The 24,717-nt window shown below is 42.1% G+C and overlaps 1 protein-coding gene across 1 annotated transcript in view; it reads left to right on the forward strand.

The window, feature by feature from the left end:
- Positions 1–5,071: 5,071 nt before the first annotated feature.
- The window catches only part of KCNK6 (potassium two pore domain channel subfamily K member 6), a 29,428-nt gene continuing 9,782 nt past the window's right edge, over positions 5,072–24,717 (forward strand). The window contains exons 1-3 of the mRNA XM_075836060.1: positions 5,072–5,388; positions 8,814–9,130; positions 22,919–23,314. Of these exons, the coding sequence (XP_075692175.1) occupies positions 8,824–9,130; positions 22,919–23,314 (703 nt within the window). The 5' untranslated portion in view covers positions 5,072–5,388; positions 8,814–8,823. The remainder of the gene's footprint in view (positions 5,389–8,813; positions 9,131–22,918; positions 23,315–24,717) is intronic.

A 24,717-nucleotide genomic window follows, 5' to 3' on the forward strand; every position in this document is an offset into this window, starting at 1 on the left:
TTGCATCACCATTGAGTTTTGCATCACCAGTCGACTCTACTATTGATTCCATCAAAACGACGGAACCCTTGCATAATGGAGGCAAACGGAAACCATTTGCACCGGATCCGTCACCATTGAAACCAATGGTGATGCAAACAGAAACCCATGGTTTCCGTTTGTTTCAGTCAGGGTTTCGTTCATAGGTTCCCCAGAGGCATGGCTTAACAGAGGCAGAGAGAAGGCAGATCTGGAGGCCTTCATTAGGCCCTTGGGCTGCCTTGACAATTATCGTCATGATAGGCTGTCGGAAGGGGCCATCCCCTCTTTCTAGCGCCTTAGATGCCGATGGTTGCGGCATCCATGGAGTTAAACGGCCAAGAACAGTGCGATCACTGTTCCTGCCCGTTAGTCCCAGGTGTCAGATGTAACACACAGCTGACACCCGCAGTGTATGTAGCGGGCACAGTGTGTGAGCCCGCTCCATACATCACCCCCCTCCTGCACCAGGACGTGCTATTACGTCGTGATGCGTGATAGGCTTAACCACTAAACCACTATAGACTACAAGGAGGATGACAGGAGCACTATCACTAACCCCAAACCCACCTCATGTAAAGATGTGTGATGTCATCTATGTAGAAAGTTGGCAAAGTCTGTATTATCGGTAACATTTACTGTCTCTGTTGTGAACTTCAACGGATGTGAAAACCCACCCCCCATTAAACTCCTGCATTTGCCCCTTAATATAGGACCAAAGCCTGAGACTGCATTACTGACAGCATTTCCTGTCATCCGGTGCAGTGTTGTCATGGAGACCTTGTGTGGATCCAAGGAGGGCAAAAAAATGGCCCTCCACTCAAAAGTAAAAATGTGACTACACATTGCAAATGTATAGTCAACATACATGGCAACCTACTCCTAAACGATCTGACTGCCGTCTCTGCGTTTTGGTCCCCTTTTTTTATCTTCCCAAAAATGGGTGCCACAGCCTCAGACTTCCTAATGGAGAGCTTCCTTAGGAAGTTTGAGACTTGCCCCCACTCCCTTCTCTGCCCTTTGATGGACCAGCGTCGATGAGATCTGAGCATAGGGAAGCCTGAGATTGTGGCGGCCATTTTGGGGAGATGAAAACCAAGGACTGGACGCAGGAATGGCGGCGTTAAACTAAAAGTATACGTCTTTGAACGGCAGTAAAAAGTTAAGCAATATATAAGGTCCCATAGGGTTCTTTGATGCCTTTTTTTTTGGCATACATTTGACAGGGTTTCATTATTGTACTTTTTTTTTTACTGAATATTGTAGCCAATTAGTAAAGCAGAATGATAGAGCAGTGTCTCTCAAAGGTTCAAAGCCAAGTACCCCTAACTCAAATAAATCAAAGTACCCCCAAGTCTATGATCACACACTGTGCTGCCCCTGTAAAGACCTTGCGACTACCTCCTGTAAACATGGCATGTATCACAGGTTGAGCACGGAGGATATACAGTGAAGGAAATAAGTATTTGATCCCTTGCTGATTTTGTAAGTTTGCCCACTGTCAAAGACATGAACAGTCTAGAATTTTTAGGGTAGGTTAATTTTACCAGTGAGAGATAGATTATATTTAAAAAAAAACAGAAAATCACATTGTCAAAATTATATATATTTATTTGCATTGTGCACAGAGAAATAAGTATTTGATCCCTTTGGCAAACAAGACTTAATACTTGGTGGCAAAACCCTTGTTGCCAAGTACAGCAGTCAGATGTTTTTTGTAGTTGATGATGAGGTTTGCACACATGTTAGATGGAATTTTGGCCCACTCCTGTTTGCAGATCATCTGTAAATCATTAAGATTTCGAGGCTGTCGCTTGGCAACTCGGATCTTCAGCTCCCTCCATAAGTTTTCGATGGGATTAAGGTCTGGGGACTGGCTAGGCCACTCCATGACCTTAATGTGCTTCTTTTTGAGCCACTCCTTTGTTGCCTTGGCTGTATGTTTTGGGTCATTGTCGTGCTGGAAGACGAAGTCACGAGCCATTTTTAATGTCCTGGTGGAGGGAAGGAGGTTGTCACTCAGGATTTGACGGTACATGGCTCCATCCATTCTCCCATTGATGCGGTGAAGTAGTCCTGTGCCCTTAGCAGAGAAACACCCCCAAAACATAATGTTTCCACCTCCATGCTTGACAGTGGGGACGGTGTTCTTTGGGTCATAGGCAGCATTTCTCTTCCTCCAAACACGGCGAGTAGAGTTAATGCCAAAGAGCTCAATTTTAGTCTCATCTGACCACAGCACCTTCTCCCAATCACTCTCAGAATCCTCCAGATGTTCATTTGCAAACTTCAGACGGGCCTGTACATGTGCCTTCTTGAGCAGGGGGACCTTGCGGGCACTGCAGGATTTTAATCCATTACGGCGTAATGTGTTACCAATGGTTTTCTTGGTGACTGTGGTCCCAGTTGCCTTGAGATCATTAACAAGTTCCCCCCGTGTAGTTTTCGGCTGAGCTCTCACCTTCCTCAGGATCAAGGATACCCCACGAGGTGAGATTTTGCATGGAGCCCCAGATCGATGTCGATTGACTGTCATTTTGTATGTCTTCCATTTTCTTACTATTGCACCAACTGTTGTCTCCTTCTCACCCAGCGTCTTACTTATGGTTTTGTAGCCCATTCCAGCCTTGTGCAGGTCTATGATCTTGTCCCTGACATCCTTAGAAAGCTCTTTGGTCTTGCCCATGTTGTAGAGGTTAGAGTCAGACTGATTCATTGAGTCTGTGGACAGGAGTCTTTTATACAGGTGACCATGTAAGACAGCTGTCTTTAATGCAGGCAACAAGTTGATTTGGAGCGTGTAACTGGTCTGGAGGAGGCTGAACTCTTAATGGTTGGTAGGGGATCAAATACTTATTTCTCTGTGCACAATGCAAATAAATATATATAATTTTGACAATGTGATTTTCTGGTTTTTTTTATATAATCTATCTCTCACTGGTAAAATTAACCTAGCCTAAAAATTCTAGACTGTTCATGACTTTGACAGTGGGCAAACTTACAAAATCAGCAAGGGATCAAATACTTATTTCCTCCACTGTAGGTCCTCAGTTGATCTGAAGACCTGAGTAATCTGTCACAGACTGGTTGCTAGGGAGGAGCTGCCTGGCAACCACATGTAAAAGGCAAGTTAAGAGTTACGAAACACATCCCACCCAAAAATGGGAACACCCAAATAGAGAAACAGAGATGCAACTGTCAAAATAAAATTTCTGCGTCAAACCAAAGTTGCCGTTCAAGGTAAATTGATTTCCCCTAATCCTAGGTTACCTGGAGCACATTCATCCATCACAGATGAATCATGTTCACTTTTAGCAGAACTAGATAATGTGATTCTTAGGGTATGTGCACACACACTAATTACGTCCGTAATTGACGGACGTATTTCGGCCGCAAGTACCGGACCGAACACAGTGCAGGGAGCCGGGCTCCTAGCATCATACTTATGTACGATGCTAGGAGTCCCTGCCTCTCCGTGGAACTACTGTCCCGTACTGTAACCATGTTTTCAGTACGAGACAGTTGTCCTGCAGCGAGGCAGGGACTCCTAGCATCGTACATAACTATGATGCTAGGAGCCCGGCTCCCTGCACTGTGTTCGGTCCGGGACTTGCGGCCGAAATACGTCCGTCAATTACGGACGTAATTAGTGTGTGTGCACATACCCTTACATACATGACTCAGGATGCAGCGGTGACATCACAGTAAGGAGGACTGAGACACTCTCACAAGGACAGTCATTCATTCTTGGTCAGTCACTTAAAACACTATTAGATATAATAACAGTAGACAGTCAGTGATTCATAAATATGATTTTTACGCTGTTGCAGTCGCTGCTTCTTCTTCTTGACTAATTATGGTGCAGCGCTGAGGATGCAGAACAGTGTTTGTCGTTGTTCCTTTAGATTACTATCTTTATTTCTCATAGGAGTTGTCATAGGGACATTGTGTGGATTCAAATGACCATTCACATCAATGTTCACATCCTAACTCCCCTCCTCTGTCTATGTTATTTACTATTTTATCTCTGTTAGCAAGAGAGGAATTGAAAGTAAGAAATGTTACCCTGAGGGCTTATTTACATGAACGTGTAATACATCCGTGCAACGCGCGTGATTTTCACACGCCTCGCACGGACCTATGTTAGTCTATGGGGCCGTTCAGACAGTCCGTGATTTTCACGCAGCGTGTGTCCGCTGCGTAAAACGCGGGACATGTCCTATATTTGTGCGTTGTTCCATGTGACGCACGTGATTCGCGCAACAGCAGTAAAAACTATGAATGAAAACAGAAAAGCACCACGTGCTTTTCTGTTTACAAACATCTAAATAGAGTGTCATAATGATGGCGGCTGCGCGAAAATCACGCATACACGCATCCACGCATCATACGTGGGTGACACACGGAGCTGTTAAGTACCTTTGCGCGCGCACAACGACGCATTTTTTGCACGCGCAAAACGCACACGCTCGTGTAAATCCAGCTTGACCATGATGATATAACAAAATAAAAGCATTTATGATTTCTGGCCATTGGAACAAATAATATTAACACCGTGCAAATGGAAAGTGAATATGTGCCCCTAGTGGTCAGAATGAATAAGTACTGTAGGTTTTCTGTTTCGTTTTTTCTTTTCTCCTCAGGACAAGATAGAGTGCTGCAATCTTTTCTTCTATTTTATTTATCTTGTCATCTATGTCATATTTATCTATCTATCTATCTATCTATCTATCTATCTATCTATCTATCTATCTATCTATCTATCTATCTATCTATCTATCTATCTATCTATCTATCTATCTATCTATCACATATCTATATATCTATCGCTCTCTATTTTTGCTACCTCTTGTTTCTCTTCCTGCACAACTGTCTCTTTTCTAACCCTGCATCTCTCCTCCCTTTTCTTATAATGATCATCTCTCTTTAGCCTCACTTGTCTCTCCTCCTACACACTAGGTCTCTTTCCTCCCTCCCTCAGTGGCTGCTGTCTCTCCTCCCTCCCTGCACTCTCAGGAAGTTCTGACTTTTCCTCTCCTATAAAAGTTTTAGTTGTTCAGAGGTGGAGAGGGCAATAAAGTGAGCAGGAGGGGGAAGGGAGGTGTAGAGAGAGTGGGCACAGTAGACAAGCTGAGGGCACCCACAGGAGACAGAGGTACAAATAGAGAGACGGGTAACTGCTGAGTAGATCTGACTGACGCAGAACAGGGCAGAGACTGGAAAAACTGAGACATAAATATGTATACATAGAGACAGGCAGGTCTGAATGTGAAAAAAAAGAGACATCTAGGATAGAGGTAAAAGGAACCGAGACTGCCTATCTCAAAGAAGGAGCTGAGAGACCTCGAAGAGGCACCAGAGACTGAGCAGGTAAGTGACAGACTTAGTGCTTTACTTCATTAGACATCTCTTTTGCTTGTGTTGTATCTATTTTATTGTGGGATTTCTATGTGTTGCGAAAAACAACTGTTTCCTTCCAAAACACGAGAGAGTCAGTTATTGCAAACCGGAGACTCTACGTCATTTCAAGGGTGTCCTAAGTTTCTGCTAGAAAGAATAGTTTATCATAGAGACCATCAAGGGCAGATATATGAAATACCGTGTGTCTCAATACATCATCTGTTGGCTCAGGACAGGACGCCTCTATAGATGTTGCCTTCAGAAACTTCCTACTACCACTGCCTTATGTATAGTACAGACATATATCCTTGACGTATGTGTTTGTGAATAGTCTTGACATATAAATCTATTTAGTGTCTTTCACCCCAATGAGAAAAGCCAACAGAGATGAGTATCAATGCTAGAACATGTCGGAGAACTTGAACTGAATGACTCATTTAAAGTTATTGATAATTTGCATGGGAAATGTTTATGAGCTGTCCCAAGGCATTTGAATTCAGGGAATTCAGGAAGGATTTGAGAATTCAGAAACTTAGAATAACTACTAGCCAAATGGTAATTATCGGTTCCATGCAGTTTTATAACTTATCTCTATTCGGGCTATGAATTCAAGATGTCTTACAAGAAACCTTGAATTCACAGTAGTGCGGGTCTGAGCCTTTCCTCTTCTTTGAAGACTTGTCTGATGTCAAGTTCTTCTGATGGCTAAAAGTGCTCTATATATCTTCCAATCCTTAGGCGGGTGACCCAATGTGACCTACTTAATGATGTCCCTAAACAGTACATAATATGATGAGGGTAGGATACTGTTCCTTAAACTGGACAATTCATGGCTCATGAGGGCCAGTTAGAGAAACACCACATAGCAGCCAAAATAAAATCATATTCTTCAATCTGTAATACTCGTAACAGTTCTTTAGATCATGGTGTTCATAGAGAACCACATAGCAAAGATAAAAATTAGGCCCTTTTCAGGGGCTACTTGACACCACCACAATCTTAACCACCTGTTATAGAAGGTCCTGGTACCCCCATCACAGCTTCGTGTCTAGAGTACTTGGTATTTTCCACCTCCTTGCTTGCTAATGTTGCGTCACTTGTAGAAGCCACATCCCTGTGCTGCTTTGTCACCAGGGGCATAACTACAGTGTACTGGGCCACATGCCACACTTTAAAATGGGCTCCCCCTGAGCATTGACCCTCTAAATCGGACTTCAAATCAGACATGAAAAATAACCAACAGGCATTTTCTCCTCGCTCCTGGCTTCTCTTGTCGTCACGGGCCAGCACACAATGCCCCCCATTCCAAATCGGGCCCTGGCACACAAGGTCTGTGCCGTACACGCATAAATGGTCTTGTCGTGTCACAATCTTGTGTCCTGAGGCCTGATGTGGTAGAGGGGCCTGTTAGGATCCAGAACAAGTCCCCTTCCCCTGGCAGTTGGTTGCCACTGCCATTGTTACACCACTGCTTCTCATCATCCATTAAAATGGGGACAAGACCAACCTGGTATGTGTCCACTCTCTGTTTAGACGCCTCATAGCAGCCTCTGGTCTATAAGATTTATTACTGGTCCTAGTGGGACTGGGAGACGACAAATGAAATACCTCTGTAAGTTGTAAGTGGTCGATTCAGATAGAATAGAACTAGATGTCCATGTATACCTTGCAGGGCTTTATATACATCTTTACCAAAGATGTTTAATACAATAGCTATAATAAGACACTGTGTAGTAAATGAGTTATTGCAGTTGTATAGTACAACAAGTCTGCAGGGAAGTGCTAAGTACCTTAGAAAATTTACAGTATGTGATCACACCTAGATGCAGAATGAGGGGTCCTAAACTGATGCCTCCCCGGGTTACATGGTGGGACATTCTTTTGTAATTAAAGTATTTCAATTGCTAATAAGTGCATAATGAGTTAATTCTCCAGATGTGCCCCCCACATGACAGGTAACCCCTACATAGTCATCTATAGACTACAATTTTCCTACAAATGGGTTTCTTTCTAAATATGTAAATACCACCATCCAAACCATAACCCTATTCTGAACCGAGCCGATAAAATGCACTGGCGGTCGGTGGGAAACCATCCTGTCTATAGAAGCTCTGAGCAGCGAATACCATCGCTTTCCAACCTGGGCAATAAATGGCACATGTTGGTATAGACATAAGAGACATAACTTCTTACATCACACCATGCTGAATGGTCAACTATATAACTAAAATTATGCGTTGGGATTGTTGATGTGGTAGTAAAAGTGGTTCTTGGGCCCCCTGCTTGTGGCTCTATAGGCTGTTGGCAGCTGATACTATTGAACAGTAGTGGCACCAGAGTAGTCATAACATTGCCAGAACTTGGTACCAGAGTCAAAACCAAATTACTGGCAGTTAAAGTGGATCGGTCAGATATTTATGCTGCCCTGTCTGAGGGCTCCCCGCCTCCCTCCTGACCTCCAGCTTCTCATAGACCCTTTTCTCCCGATTACTGTGCATAGAGCCAAAAGGGTAAATTAGCGACTGGAACTTGGGGCTGAGCATGAATGTATGAATATACTTACTGCGATGGCTGCGCACCGCAGCATAAATATATGACCAATCCCAAGAGCCATATCACCCATATCTGTAATAGGATTTTTCCATTTTAATATTCAGCGGGGCTCAACATCACCCGTCGTATTGGAAAAGGGCTTGCAACTTACAAAAGGTTAGAGAGCTCTGCCATAGCTGATCACAACCCTAAACCCTACAACATCTAAGGCGCTGTTCACATCTGTGTCAGGGCTTTCTGTTGTTCTGCTCCGTCATGGGAGCAGAACAACAAAATTTTTTAGCCGCATGACGGAAACCAATGGTGCCCAATGGAACCCATTAACTTTAATTGGTTTGTCGGGTTTCTGTCACGTGTCTGTTGTTTTGCCGTACATGAAGGAATCTGCGACGGAGGTTCCTTCACGTGGATTTGAACAGAACCTTAGCCCTCTTGCACACAACCGAGTGCCACTGGACATTTTTCACAGCATCCGAGTGGCTCCCGATAGTTTTCATGGACTTATTCACTTCAGTGAAAACGGACCCAACACTCCGATCCGTGTAAAGATAGAACATGTCCTATCTCTCTACGAATCACAGATGAGATTCGGACGGAACACTTGGTCGTGTGCATTAGGCATTACTGTACTATAAGACTTGCTTTACAATAAATGATGTGGTTTCTGGAGGGAATATTTGTCATACTTGTATAGGACAGCATAAAACTTGTAATACTTAGTATGTTGAGTGCAAAGCAGAACATGCTACCAAAGTCAGCATAATTACTACAATATTTTCCAATATCAGCAAATACCAGAAAGTTTAGTAAACTCCAAGTTTTTTCTCTTTTCTTTTATCTAGTTCTTTGGACATGAAGTCCTGGCTGGTGCTTACATTGTTAATAATTGGCTATGTGGCCTATCTTTTTCTGGGTGCATTGGTGGTCTCCTCTATTGAAGCTCCATATGAGGAAAGTTTGCGCCAGGAGCTAAAAAAGCTAAAGCAGATATTTCTTCATAACAGTCCATGTGTGAACGAGAGTGGCTTAGAAGCCTTCCTGGAGAAAGTGATCAGCGCCAACAAGTTTGGGGTCTCAGTGTTGAATAATGCATCTAATGAAAGCAAATGGGACATGGCATCATCCCTCTTCTTCTCCAGCACATTGGTGACCACTGTGGGTGAGTACTAGGGTTTCCGATGGGGTTAATGATCGATTCCATGAATATTTTAATTATTACTAGAAATTGTTTGACAGATGAAGAGTCAATTTACTTTGTGTAATAAGTTGTAGACTATTTTGCATCGTAAAAATAGTATAGAATAATACTAAAGCGCCTTTTTAAAGGCGTGGGCGAGTAACCCAAAGTTGTGTGTTGTTGCATCTTGAATCTAGGTATGATGGCATAATCCAGAACTCCTCAGTCTCTGGACAACTTGGTTGTCCAATGTCCTCCTGTGGTAAGGGTCCATATTCATAGCCTAAGCCATAGCGGAGAGAAGCTTCAAAGAGCATCTCTTTCTCTGAAGGACCCGACATGCCAACATATTACAAAGCCATTGATTTTAAAAGACATTGTGTAATGCTTCATCCGCCCTGTGGAGGAGCTGCAAGCAATTTTAACACTTGAATAATAGGTTCTGCAGATTACAGCTTGTTGTTGGGGGTCCCAGCACAAAGTCAGCAACCCCTTAACCTACAATAAATAATGGTTCCTGTGTTTGATTACTGTCAATAATTGACCCAGTGGCCTCAATGCTGACATTTTGCAAGGCACAATGGGGTTATGGATCAGTTTGTTGAGCTTCTCTGTGTAAGGATATACAGGGTTAACATATACATGCAAATATCCTGGAGACGTTCCCTTATCTTTGCGAGCAGAATGCAGATGGAAATGTTGGGAAGTCCTAGCCCTTTGATAGTGTTTCCACCCTTCATAAACTCGTTTTGCTCTGACAGATCAGTTTATTACCAGTCACATATGCGGTAACACCTGTACTCCGGTTACACTTGGTGAATAAAAGTAAACATAAGAAATATATCAGACTCCATAATCCCATGTATTTCCCTCCAGGGTACTGGAAAATGTCTAGATCTTTGTCCAAACATCTCTATGTGTACACATCTACTAGCTGAGCTTTACCCTTTCATAGAAGATAATCTGCCACACAGCAACAGGTAACAAACTGATAATACAAGAGGCTGCATATGTTCGAGACAGTCAAGTCTAAAGGTTTTGAAAGACGCAATTAGGGACCATCGGATATTACTGAGTCGAGCGAGCTGGGAGAGACAGCCAACTTAAAAAGAACATCCACCCTTAAACATCATTTTCAAATCTAAATAGGTCCAAGATTCAGTGCTGAGAAATTTTCTTAATATATCTTATTCTGCTTATAGACTTTTCCCGATATAGAGCTCCAAAACCCTGCTTAGAAATAATGAAAAATATGAAATTCTGTCTGGAACCACCACTTTGAGGAGCTAAGGAGCGTACTGCATACTGTTTATACACTGAAATCAATGACAAAACAGTATGCAGTACGCTCCCTCTAGTGGTGGCTGCAGGCATAAAGAATTTTATCATTTAGTTCTATGTCTGGAATTGGAGCTCCGTATAACAAAATTAAAAACACAAAGCTCAAACTTCTGCAAAGACATGTTGAGAAATTAATCAGCACAGAATGTTGGACCTAAAAACAACATGGTATTAAAAATTGGAGATTCCCTTTAAGGTTGGGTTTGCATGCAAGGACTAAAGCAATGAATCAGCAGAGAAATTCAGATGACGGCAATAATCAATATGTGTAATTGATCATTATTCGACTTGCACAAAAACTTTCCTGAACCGTTTACTGTGATTATTACAATAGTAATATGTGGACAGTAATAAATGAGAATAAGAAGATGATCTACATTGGAATAAAGCCTATATTATTCTGTATAAACCGACCCTAAGATATAATTAAACTACGACTCGGAAATTGAGAAAAACAAGTTTAATTTAATAGGTCAGGTCCTTCCCATTTCATGTACTATTGACAGTATGTTTAATGGGTCACCTCCCTTTAGAACTAAGAGTAATAACGTCACAGGCAGGTTTACAGGTTTAACTACACTTTTGTGGTAGTCAAAATTTAATATAAGGGAACTAGCGAGTGATGAGTGGCGGAAAATTCCCCTCTGATTTGTAGGAAATGCATTATATTTATGGTGTGTCCTTAGAGCTGGTATTTAGTAGATGGCCATTATATTCGTAAGTCAATGACGATGAGACAAACGGTTTTTTATGTATGTGACCCCGAGCTGGGCTGTGTCTCAGATTTCAGCGTTACTGGAAATACCGTACTGAAAGCCTTGACTGTGCACCCTCCATAGCGTGGCCCCACGTTGACTAAGTGCATCTATGTGTCTTGGCTCAGGGCCCGATCGTAGGTCAGCAGCTTGTTCAGCTTGTAAACATATTACATACTAGTGGAAACAGCAGGGTCAGTGCAGGTCACACTAGATCCATGTGATATACCGTACCGTATATGTTTACATATAGAATTTCATCAACTATATATTACTGAGTTAAAATAAAGTGTATATTTTAGCCCCAACAACAGTAACAACACCATTGATCAATGAACACAAAAAGCATAAAATTGTGACCATAGATATGCAATAACTGCTAGCTGAAAGTTATTTGGTCAGATATTATTATTTGCAATCCCCTAATCTGCAAAGAAGGCGTCATATAAAAATCCTGCAGGATCGGGGCCTCGTACTGCACATGACATCACTCCTCCTGGACCTTTAAAGGGGAATTCCTCACTTGGTTATCAGTCCGGGCGATGTGTTTCCTGGCGTTTGTTCCTGTTGTTTCCTGTAATTTTGCTGTGTTTGACCCGGCTTTTTGTCTTGACTCCGATCGATCTGATTTATCTGTGTACCGACCTCCAACATCAACCTGACCTTGTCTCCTGATGCTGCCCACCTGTTACTGATAGTTCACGCCCATTCACATCTTAAGCCTGAACGCTTATTGGGGACAATCCTGGGGATAGCGACCTGGGAATCTTATCGGCAAAGTCCATACCTGTTAATGCCAAAGAAGAGGGGCATTCCCTAGGCTCCGCACCAACTCAAAAACGGTCCCAGTCATTCTTTGCTAGCTGCCAAACTACTCCTGTGCTGTGCGCAACTCCTTCTCCAACAAGTTTGCATGGTGTCACTCAAGTCACACTACACTATGCTACTCTGCTTCACTGTCCCTGAGACGTCCTGCTACGCTGTGCTACTCTACTACATCGTCCTTAACACGTCATCCAAGTTCCGACTACACTAACCGGGTACCGGCATCCAGGTACGCTCTTAGGCCTATAGTCCAATATGGAGCGTTACAACAATGTTCCAGTCCATGGAAAGAAGGAGCAAAACTTGTTGCCACCGTGTTTTCGTCCCATCACTTGTAGAAGAGAAGGGTGGTATGACTATCTGGCTGATTCTTCTTCTCCTAGGGGATAAGCAAGGGCATGGGTACCGCTATTAATTAGGGACTCGGCAAGGGCATAGGTACCCATGCCCTTGCTTATACCCTAAGTAATTTGTATGTTTGAGTGATTCTCTTTCACCTTTAGATCTAAAGGCTGGAGGGGTCTGCCAACAATGCAGGGATTTGCTGTCTATGGCCAGCTTAATACTATACACGGCCAGTTCTTGTCTGATTAGAGCTGTGTATTGAGGCCACTGATCGGGCAAGAATCCAACCATCCATGAAGGACTTAAGAGCTTTCAGTAATTATTGGATAATCTCCAGGTTATTAACACAATCCTTCTATTACCTATGAGATGGGGGAAGGAGAGTGCTCAATGCTCTGCTGGCTAGATCTCTGAGATCTCACCGGTCCACCGATTTATGTCCACTTTATTAAATTAGGACGTCACGTTCAGACAGGTGATGCTGCTTCCTCCAAATCACTATTGTATTGTATATCATATATAAGGTATATGGTATACATATATAACATTGATGGCTGTGTGGTTTTCACCAGCCAGGGGGGTCCAAAGACAAGTAGATATCTCACTTAATTGTTGTCAGTAAGATAACCGTCGAACTATGGCCGTCTTAAAGATGCCAATTATTAGATTAATGTCGGCCATAACCAACCATTTTGACTGATTTGGAGGACTAGCAGAGAATGTGTCCCCTAGTCCAACAACCTAGCAGATATCTATCAAAAATGGATAGGTTAGATTTTTTTCTATTGGCTGTTCTTGGGCATGCAACTGGTTGTGGACATGGGCATAAATAGTTTATGGGTGAGGGGCAAATGGCAATGTCAGCCAAAATAGGTACTAGCATGTATGAAACCATCACTCAAATACAGGTGATAAAATCTGCTATGCTGTCGGTGGAGTCAACCGGTTGTCTATAAGGTGATTGACCAAACTGTAATGTCTATATGCAGCTTCATCAAACTCTTACTTTTTAGATTTTAGATCATACTATGTTGTTGTCACTGTTCAGTTAATTGTTAGACAATTGTTATATTTGGGTGGATAATATTACCATGCATGAACTATAAATAAAAAAAAAACAATACAAAAAAAATAATTGATATATATATATACAGTAATATATATACAGTATATATAATGATTGAAAAGCAGCAGTTGAATTTGTGACATTAAATAAGAAGCTGTCGCTGCCTTCTACATGCCCAATGAGGAAGCGGGTGATTTCCCAACTGATTTACCTATGATCACCCCTCCTCCACCCCCTCACCCCCGGACACACGCTCTATCTCCTTCTATAGTCTGTATTATCTCTCTGCGCTCAGTGAGGTGGTTTGGCTGGTTCTCTGTACTGCTACACTGCACGGCAGGTATTCATTCTTCTGCTGTGAAATTATTTGTAGCTGGTGGCAGCATTTACTGGTTTCCGCTGTAAACCGTCTAATAATTTAGACAGGATGTGGAAGAGTTCAATTATGCAGAACATTTGCTAGACAAGAGTTGAAAATGTACGATTTCTACTAACACACGAGTACAAAAATACACACAGCTTCATAAATGAAATAGTTTACAAGTATATACACTTAGTACACATTTCGTATAGTGATAAGGTCCTAATGGATGGATTTACAGTACTCGCTAAAGGTCCAATTACGCAGGCTGATTTGTGGCGTGAAAACGAACGGCGATCAATGAGACTGCTCTTTGATCGGCGCTCGTTTGCTCCTTCCACAAGGAGCAATGATCGGTCATGTATGGGGACGAGGGATCATTATTACCATCGTTCCTTGTTTACACAGGTAGATGTGATGCCGACTAGCGACCATTTTACTGGCCATATAAACGAGCACATCAGCCGATGAACGAGCGTTTACTCATTCATCGGCTGATCGTTGCCCTGTTTACACAGGTCAATGATAAGAAACGAGCGTTCATATAAACGCACGTTTGCCCATCATTAGCCCATGTAAAAGGGCCTTAAATTACGGCAAAGGCACCTCCTCTACATAAGAAGACACCAGTATTATAAATGCCACATAGTATGTGGGGGGGGGGGGCCCTCTTACACATTTTGCACAGTGGCCTAAGAGCTGCTTATGCATTTTGGGATCCTGATACTAGAAGTATATATGGGATTTGCTGTATATGCAGTTTTTTTATTATACAAGCATACATTAACCTTAGGCTCACCAAATCTAATCCTTGGGGAACCAGCTACAGAGCAGAGGCTCGCTGTAACATTCATGGACTAAGTCTTGCTTTCAATGTAGATTTGCCCTTTAAGATCCAGTGACAGAACAGAAATGTCTGCCGAGGAAGACTGGTAACTAACAAAGTAAAGATTTTCTTGCTATAGCACTAGCAGTGTAATTATTACTTGTGACATTATTACTGGATGACACAGTGTGATCACACCCTGGACTAATATTTGTGATCAGTTGATAGAGAGCTGCTTGTTTGTCTTGCGTTTGGATTCCGCACATAATAATGAGAACATAGTATGACTGTAGTCTCCAGTCTGTTCATCCTACCTACGGAGGTGTTTTTTTTCCAGCGAGAGGTAAAACCGGCTCGTGGGAAAAAGAAGCGACATGCCCTATTTTTGGGCGTTTTTAGTCTCTGACCTCCCATTGACATCAATGGGAGGCAGAGAATGGTTTTTCGCCAGCGGCGCTCAATGGCTGCGGGCGAAAAATGCGGCAAATGACGTGCAGGCAGATCAGCGGAATTTTGAGGCGGAATTTTGAGGCAGAATTTTCTGCCTGCAAAAAACTCAGTGTGAACAGGGCCTCAAGGTTGAGTGGCTCCTTATCACACAAAAATGGGAAAATATTTATCTATATTCTCCATACTAGAGAGAGACTAAATATAAGCATCTAGGTTAGGAACTAAAAACAACATAGAATCGTTTCAGACAATCCTTACAGATATTAGCTTTAAAGCAACCATGATTTATTTAATCTCAAAATGGCTCCTTCCGGGCACAAGATGGATTCCAACGATCCAAAATGGACGTCACCATACAAGATGGGGTTGTTAACACACATAATTGGCCACTTGGAAAAAAGACGGAGCCATTTGGCATGTGTGAAAGGCACCTTAAGGCTGAGTTCACGCGGGGCGGATATGCTGCGTAAAAGCATGCAGCATATCCGCCCTGTACGCCGCAGGCAATTCTGGGTGAAAAAAACGCACCATGCATGGTGAAGTTTTTCACCCAGAATGTCCGCTGTGAAAAACTGCAGCACTTAGTCATTTCATCCCAGGAAATGTCAAACAATGGGATATCACATCACCAGATATACGATTATATGGGTGCAAGTCTCAACAGAACCTGATCCAAAGTCCCTTGATATAATCCAAATAGAGAGACGAGACAGCACATCCGAAAAATATGGAATTTATTCACCCAAATATGCAACGTTTCAATCCAATAGGACCTTACTTGCTTGAGAATGGTCCTATTGGATTGAAACGTTGCATATTTGGGTGAATAAATTCCTTATTTTTTGGATGTGCTGTCTCGTCTCTCTATTTGGATTCATCCCAGGGGACCGCTGCAGCCTGTGATTACATGCAGCGGCGGTCACATGGGATCAAACTCTGACGTCATCCAGACCGGCCTCCTGGGATGACTTTTATCCCATGTGACCGCCGCACAAGCCAGTGATTGACTGCATCGGTCACATGGAATGAAACGTCATCACAGGACGCCTCACTCGAGAGAGGAACACAGACTTCTGGGTAACTATAAGATTTTTTTTTTTGAGTTTTTTTTGCGGCGGAATTGCTGCGGACCCGCTGCAAAAAAAACACAACAACTGCTATTTGTTGCGGGTTTTACCTCCCCATTTAATTCAATGGGGAAAACCCGCAACAATTAAGCAGTGTTTACGCAAATACAATTGATGTGCTGCGGAATAAAACTCCGCAATTTCTGAGCGTTTTTTTCAGCTCAGTATTTACGCAGTGTGTGGATGACATTGGTTCTATCTCATCCACTCTGCTGTTATAGTATTTACTGCAGATTTCCCGCTATGAAACGTTTGACATTGACCCCAACTGTACTTTATTTCCCCTCATATACACAAAGGCTTCCTTTATTTGGGTAATTACCTGTATAAATTGTATTTGAGTCATATGATTCTTGAGAAATCCAGGTTCTAGGTTTAGCTGCCACTGCTGTATATATGTCACTAATCCCCCTATACCGATCCTCTCCATTACACAAATACACAGCAGCAGGATTGTCATTAACCCCAATAATATAATAAGCAATTAACATATAATAAAATACAGCGACTGGGTCCCAGCTATTTATGTGTGTCTGATGTGGAGGACGCCAGATCTGGTAGAACAAGCCTTTCTCTGTTTACAGCTCTAGAATAAAGTAGCCAAGAACTGGATATGTGGCTTGTTGCGTTGAGGTGGGAGATTAGGACGGTGATCACAGAGGTGTTTGTGTGAACTGGGACATGGGGGATGTGTCGGCTCCGAACTGTAGAAAGGAAATTTTCCAAGAACTACGTATGTACGTTTGGAATAAAGGCTAGTTTCAGAAGGGTGTATTGCACCTGTATTTAAAGGCTATGTAAACCTTTAACATCTTTTTTTACTTTTTTTTATTAAAATTGTGCATCAGTGTGATTGGTGCAACTTCCTAAATACCGGTACATTTTATGAAAAATAATTTTTACTTTTTGCGATACAGCTGCTTTGTATTCTGTATACAGAGCAGCTGTATCGTTCGCTAAGACCTGAAACCGTCAGGTACGCGGGACTGACGGGTTCAGTAACAGCGGGTCCTGCATATCTCTGTCACGCAGAAGCCACCTGTAATCGATCACATCTAAGTTATGAACCTTGATGTGATCGTTAACAGCTCGATCCTGTGTGTCAGAGACACCCAGGACCCGCTGGCACTGAACCCGTCAGTCCCGCTGATCTGACAGATACAGGATTTAGCGCAAGATACAGCTGCTGTATATACAGGATACAAAGCAGCTGTATCTCAAAAATTATTTTTAATAAAATGTATTTAGGAAGTTGAACCAATCACACTGATGCACAATTTTATTTAAAAACAAAACAAAGTCAAAGGTGTACATAGCCTTTAACAGTCCATATTACGGACTTAACACCCGGACCCCCATAGACCAACCATACTTAGGTCACCATAGCACCCCATGGTGGTAAATGTTCAGGAGAACCATAGGGAGTCTAGCTAAAATAGGGGTTTAATAAAACCAACTGAAACTGGCCCAATGGGTCCATACACATGGCAAAGCTATAGGGGGTGCAGGGGTAGCAGATGCCCCAAAGGGCTCTCTTTTACAAACAATGATACCATAAATTATAAGTAGTAGGTGAGGCCCAGGAGCTTCAAGTTTCGCCTCTGTCCATGTATGGTGGCACATGGAGTCCTTATGGTTTTGTGTTATGGACCCATGGGCCCTGCTTCTATGCGAGAATACCTTTGTAATATTGCATGTGATGGAACATGCTACTATTATTTTCCCATGGATTCCCAACAAGAAATAAACTCTCTATTGGAACCCATGATTTTGTTGTTATAGACACATAGATTACTACTGCTCCAACTGCTATGAAGCCTGCAGAATTGTGAATGCAGCTCTAGAGTATCATACATGCTGCAACTCAGGATCAATATAAGATACAAGTTACACTAGGTGTAAACAAAGTCTCTGATCTTTTCAAGTAGATTCTATCTATATGTAAACCTTATAATGGTGCTCAAAGGTGAACATACACTGGGCTCATGCACACGACTGTATTATAGATCAGTGTTGTACGGATCTAATATGGTACCCGGGCTGCTAGGGTCCATACTGTACCTTAGCATGTCTTCTATTTTATACATTAATTCCACATGAAAAAAGATCATGACGTGCTCCATTGCATGCTGTATTACGAAGATATTCGGTCAGAGAATACATTGCCTCATGGAGGTGCCATATATCAGGACAAAAAGTTCCTAGAGTCCGTAATACTGCCGTACAGGGACCACGAACTCGGTGAACCCTAGATCTTCAAGACGTCAGGAGGCTTGGCAGGCTGCTTCTCTATTCTTGCTCTGTCATGTGTAGCTAGAATGTCCGGCATAAGTAATATTTTTGTTTTTGCACATCACCTAAGGAGGCCATACACATTATATGTATGTTAGCTGAACCAGCCAATTTCGGTGGGACTGACCGTCCATCTAAAGTGCATGGTGGTGTCCCAACTCTGCTTTCATGGCTGATGTCAGGGGAGAGAGGGATCGGACTGTTGGATTCCAACATGCCCCATTCTTTTATTTGCAAGAAGATAAGCCACTGCCAGAGGAGTCTGGCAGCGGCTTTAGTCCTTCTCCCTATTGAGAACACACGCAGGCTCGGCCGAGCGTGTATGAGCATGGGGGGGTGGGTTGGGAGAAATAACTATCGGCCGTACGAGTCTTTGGCCCACAGCAATATGAACTTTATAGCATTAGGAAGATGCTGTGTGCTACGTAATAAGAGACAATGGGAATTCATCACAGTTGTGTTCTTCAGCCCTGTGCAGAAGGAAAGTGTCTACCTTGATCTGTGACAATTAGGATGTCACAGATAAATATACCCCCCCCCCCCCCAGATCAGGAAAACAATCCTATACTTATTCTACATCAGCATATGGAGTAGCATGGCAAACTACAGTATGATGATCACCATAAAATGTTTCCTGATGGAACAGGCTTACTGATGCCAATTTATGGTATTTGCCATCAGAAGACTCCCAAATAAATCTATGGGCCATCAATGAAAAGAAAAGTAGGTTTATAGGTAAAATAACGGAACAGAATAATGTAGAGAAAAAAACTCTATTGTAAACAGATCCTAAAAATTACAATGGGAAATTCCAGATTTTGACCTTTTCCCTTTAACGAGATGTAATAGATCATGGTATTGTCCACCGTCACCCTAATAACACCTCTGCCCCGGCCTGACAAGACAATCCTGTGTCTGCAGCAGACATAACCCCATAATGAGTGCCGGCTAAAAACATAGAAGCACACACGGGTCAGTTTACATGAACTTCAGCTCAAAATACCCCAGGGGCTTAAATACCATTGTATCTGTGACCATGTAACATCTAAGGTGAGGGCTACATGACATTGGTATGCAGCATTAGTGCGTGGTAATGCTATAACCCATAGTAGTCCATAGCCAAAGCATTGCAACCACTTTCTAACCACTTCTATCTATCGATCTAGTGGCGGACATACCATTGGTGCAACCTGTGCAGCTGCACAGTGGCCCAGTAGGTTAGGGGGCCCGCTGCCACTTTATAAGCAGATGTAAGGGTTTACCCTAAGATATTCAAGAGCAAAGGGGCGAATATACTGTTCTTGCTCATGGTCTATCTATCTATCTATCTATCTATCTATCTATCTATCTATCTATCTATCTACGTATCTATCTGTCTATCTAATACCAAAAAATGGCGACAGCACTCTGCAAACACTAATGCTACCTAAACACTATATATAAATAAATATGCATTGCTGCGGAATCTACTTACAATGTGAGGTTCTTAGAGCACATTTTGATCAAATCTTGTGAGCCCACCTGCCACAACAAGGCGACCTCTATAAGATGGGTCCCTACGCTGCTCGTACTCCCAGAACTGGGACTAAGCCTACATATACCTGGGGATGGTAGGAACCAGAATTAAACTAATAAAATCACCCAGGGCAGAATAGGAGGAGTGCAAGATCAAAAAATGGAGGCAGTCACTAACCCCAAATATATGAATCACATAAGAGATGACAAAATTTTATCAGCACATTCCAACAAAATGAAACAAAACGTGTAGATGGGTGCAAGAACGCCGGTGACGGCAAATTTATACAACACACAAGAAAATGGCGACAGCACACTGCGAACACTAATGTCACCTAAACACTATAAATAAATACATAAATGGGCATTGCTGCTGATTCTTCTTACAATAGTGACGTTCATTATCTATCTATCTATCTATCTATCTATCTATCTATCTATCTATCTATCTATCTATCTATCTATCTATCTATCTATCTATCTATCTATCTATCTATCCATCTATCTACAGTGAAGGAAATAAGTATTTGATCCCTTGCTGATTTTGTAAGTTTGCCCACTGTCAAAGACATGAACAGTCTAGAATTTTTAGGCTAGGTTAATTTTACCAGTGAGAGATAGATTATATTTAAAAAAAAACAGAAAATCACATAGTCAAAATTATATATATTTATTTGCATTGTGCACAGAGAAATAAGTATTTGATCCCCTACCAACCATTAAGAGTTCAGCCTCCCCCAGACCAGTTACACGCTCCAAATCAACTTGTTGCCTGCAATAAAGACAGCTGTCTTACATGGTCACCTGTATAAAAGACTCCTGTCCACAGACTCAATTAATCAGTCTGACTCTAACCTCTACAACATGGGCAAGACCAAAGAGCTTTCTAAGGATGTCAGGGACAAGATCATAGACCTGCACAAAGCTGGAATGGGCTACAAAACCATAAGTAAGACGCTGGGTGAGAAGGAGACGACTGTTGGTGCAATAGTAAGAAAATGGAAGACATACAAAATGACTGTCAATCGACATCGATCTGGGGCTCCATGCAAAATCTCACCTCGTGGGGTATCCTTGATCCTGAGGATGGTGAGAGCTCAGCCGAAAACTACATGGGGGGAACTTGTTAATGATCTCAAGGCAGCTGGGACCACAGTCACCAAGAAAACCATTGGTAACACATTACGCCGTTGTGGATTAAAATCCTGCAGTGCCCGCAAGGTCCCCCTGCTCAAGAAGGCACATGTACAGGCCCGTCTGAAGTTTGCAAATGAACATCTGGATGATTCTGAGAGTGATTGGGAGAAGGTGCTGTGGTCAGATGAGACTAAAATTGAGCTCTTTGGCATTAACTCAACTCGCCGTGTTTGGAGGAAGAGAAATGCTGCCTATGACCCAAAGAACACCATCCCCACTGTCAAGCATGGAGGTGGAAACATTATGTTTTGGGGGTCTTTCTCTGCTAAGGGCACATATACCGTCAAATCCTGAGTGACAACCTCCTTCCCTCCACCAGGACATTAAAAATGGTTCGTGGCTGGGTCTTGCAGCACGACAATGACCCGAAACATACAGCCAAGGCAACAAAGGAGTGGCTCAAAAAGAAGAACATTAAGGTCATGGAGTGGCCTACCCAGTCTCCAGACCTTAATCCCATCGAAAACTTATGGAGGGAGCTGAAGATCCGAGTTGCCAAGCGACAGCCTCGAAATCTTAATGATTTACAGATGATCTGCAAAGAGGAGTGGGCCAAAATTCCATCTAACATGTGTGCAAACCTCATCATCAACTACAAAAAACGTTGGACTGCTGTGCTTGCCAACAAGGGTTTTGCCACCAAGTATTAAGTCTTGTTTGCCAAAGGGATCAAATACTTATTTCTCTGTGCACAATGCAAATAAATATATATCATTTTGACTATGTGATTTTCTGTTTTTTTTTTTATATATAATTTATCTCTCACTGGTAAAATTAACCTACCCTAAAAATTCTAGACTGTTCATGTCTTTGACAGTGGGCAAACTTACAAAATCAGCAAGGGATCAAATACTTATTTCCTTCACTGTATCTATCTATCTATCTATCTATCTATCTATCTATCTATCTATCTATCTATCTGTCTGTCTGTCTGTCTGTCTGTCTGTCTGTCTGTCTGTCTGTCTGTCTGTCTGTCTGTCTGTCTGTCTATCTATCTATCTATCTATCTATCTATCTATCTATCTATCTATCTATCTATCTATCTATCTATCTGTCTATCTACCTGTCTATCTATCTATCTATCTATCTATCTATCTATCTATCTATCTATCTATCTATCTATCTATCTATCTATCTATCTATCTATCTATCTATCTATCTATCTATCTATCATATATCTATCTATCTGTGATATGAGTAATATTTTACTTCTGCACATAGTAAACTGTTACCGCTTTACGAAAAAAAATCTATAGTCTTACTTAATAGTAAAAGTTTGTACTCTGAAACTCTCTATGAGGAAACTGATCATATGATGAGCCAAGTACCTGCTGACAAGCCCAAAAAAAAAAACTGTGTGTAAAGTAACTAATGCTATATAAGTCACAGTGACTATTCCTCTATATTTGTATTAAGGACCTTATGACAACCCTTATGTTGCAAGTACAATAACTGCAGGCCGAAAGTTGTTGTAAGTAATCCCATCCTTCGACTAATCACCCCGTTAATCGGCTTGCTTGGCTCCTACACTTTTGGGCGATAGTCTGATGAAATAGATAGAATATTCCTAGACAATATATCGCAGAAGGTTGCCTTCTCTGTATGCACGGCCGATGAAGTACGTGCTGTATATACTAATGACTAATAAGTTTCTTGCATTTTCTTTTTAGGTTATGGATATACCACTCCTCTCACAGACTCCGGGAAGGCATTCTGCATCTTCTATGCTCTGGTTGGTGTCCCATTCACAATGCTGGTCCTCAGTGCCGCTGTCCAACGCCTTATGTCCACTTTTACCTACCAGCCAATCCGCTACTTCCAACTTCACAGAGGCTTTGACCGCAAGAAAGTCGCAATGGTTCATATTGTGATCTTGGCTTTGGCAGTGCTGATTCTGTTCCTTGTGGTACCATCTGCAATATTTAGTTCTATAGAGAGTTCTTGGACTTTCCTGGATGCATTTTACTTTTGTTTTATCTCGCTTTGCACAATTGGACTCGGAGACTACGTTCCCGGCGAGCAGAACAACCAATGGCTCCGTCAGCTGTACAAAGTGTCTGTGGCCTGTAAGTACTACGGTCGCGGGATGTAAAAAATAAGATTACAACCAATTTTATGTTTTTTACATACTCTCAATACAATGCGTTATTCTGCCTTGTTATCTGATCAACCAGTTCACTGGAGGTCCCGTTTCAGCAGGATCCAAAAAATATATTCATTGACCTGATTTAGGCGAATGAGCCACATGATGTACACACAACTTCCGGCATAAGGACTCATTCACATGGCAATATTACGGTTCTGAAATACAAATCTAGTGCTACCTATCCCCAAAGAGAACTAAAGATGATCAGATGAAAATATCAGTCTGATAGCACCTATACACATTAGATTGCAGGTAAATCCCACCAAAACTACGGGATCTTCTGACAAAACTGTAATGTGTCTAGGTAACTTAAAAGCTATGTACACTTTTGCTGCTCCAAATCATCGAAAACAAAAAAATTAAGCAACTTTGCAAAAAGTTTTTGCTAAAAAAATCTTCTACCGTTTTGTGTCTACAGCTTCTATGCAGACCTATGTCATGGTCTGAATGTCTGTAGTCTGATTATACAGTTATGTGTTATGGTCCTTTTATAAGGGCCAATGATCGGGCAAACGAGCTTTCATATGAATGCTCATTCCCGATCATTGCCCTGTGTAAACAGGGCAACGATCAGCCGATGAACGGGTAAACGCTCGTTCATCGCTGATCGCATCTTTTATGCAGTAATAAATATTATCGTTGTCGGTAGCACATCTCCCTGTGTAAAGAGCTAGATGTGCTGCTGACATGATGGTAATGCATGGGGACAAGCGATAACGATAGTAGTAATCAATTATTGCTCCTTGTGGAAGGAACGAACAAGCGCCGATCAACGAGCTGTCTTGATTGGCTCCCATTATCATGGCCCATATTGGCCCGTGTAAAGGGATCGTGTAAAAAGAACCGACGAGGGCCGGGTAAACGAGCGTGACGATCAGCGAGACAGCTCGTTGATTGGCGGTCACTTGCTCCGTACCCATACATATATATCATGTTCACACAGGGAGATGTGTTGCCGACAACAATAATATTTTGCCCAACTCCTTAACCCCTTCAGGACTGAGCCTGTTTTGGCCTTCAGGACGAAGCCGATTTTTCAAATCTGACATGTGTCACTTTATGTGGTAATAGCTCCGGAATGCTTTTACCTATCCAAGCGATTCTGAGATTGTTTTCTCGTGACATATTATACTTTATGTTAGTGAAAAAATTTGGTTGATAAATTCAATATTTATTCGTGAAAAACACCAAGATTTGGAGAAAATGTGCAAAAATTAGCATTTTTCTCAATTTAAATGTATCTGCTTGTAAAACAGATAGTAATACCACACAAAATAGCTACTAGTTAACATCCCCCATATGTCTACTTTATGTTGGCATCGT

The sequence above is a fragment of the Rhinoderma darwinii genome, chromosome 8 (assembly GCF_050947455.1).
Source record: "Rhinoderma darwinii isolate aRhiDar2 chromosome 8, aRhiDar2.hap1, whole genome shotgun sequence".
NCBI lineage: Eukaryota > Metazoa > Chordata > Amphibia > Anura > Rhinodermatidae > Rhinoderma > Rhinoderma darwinii.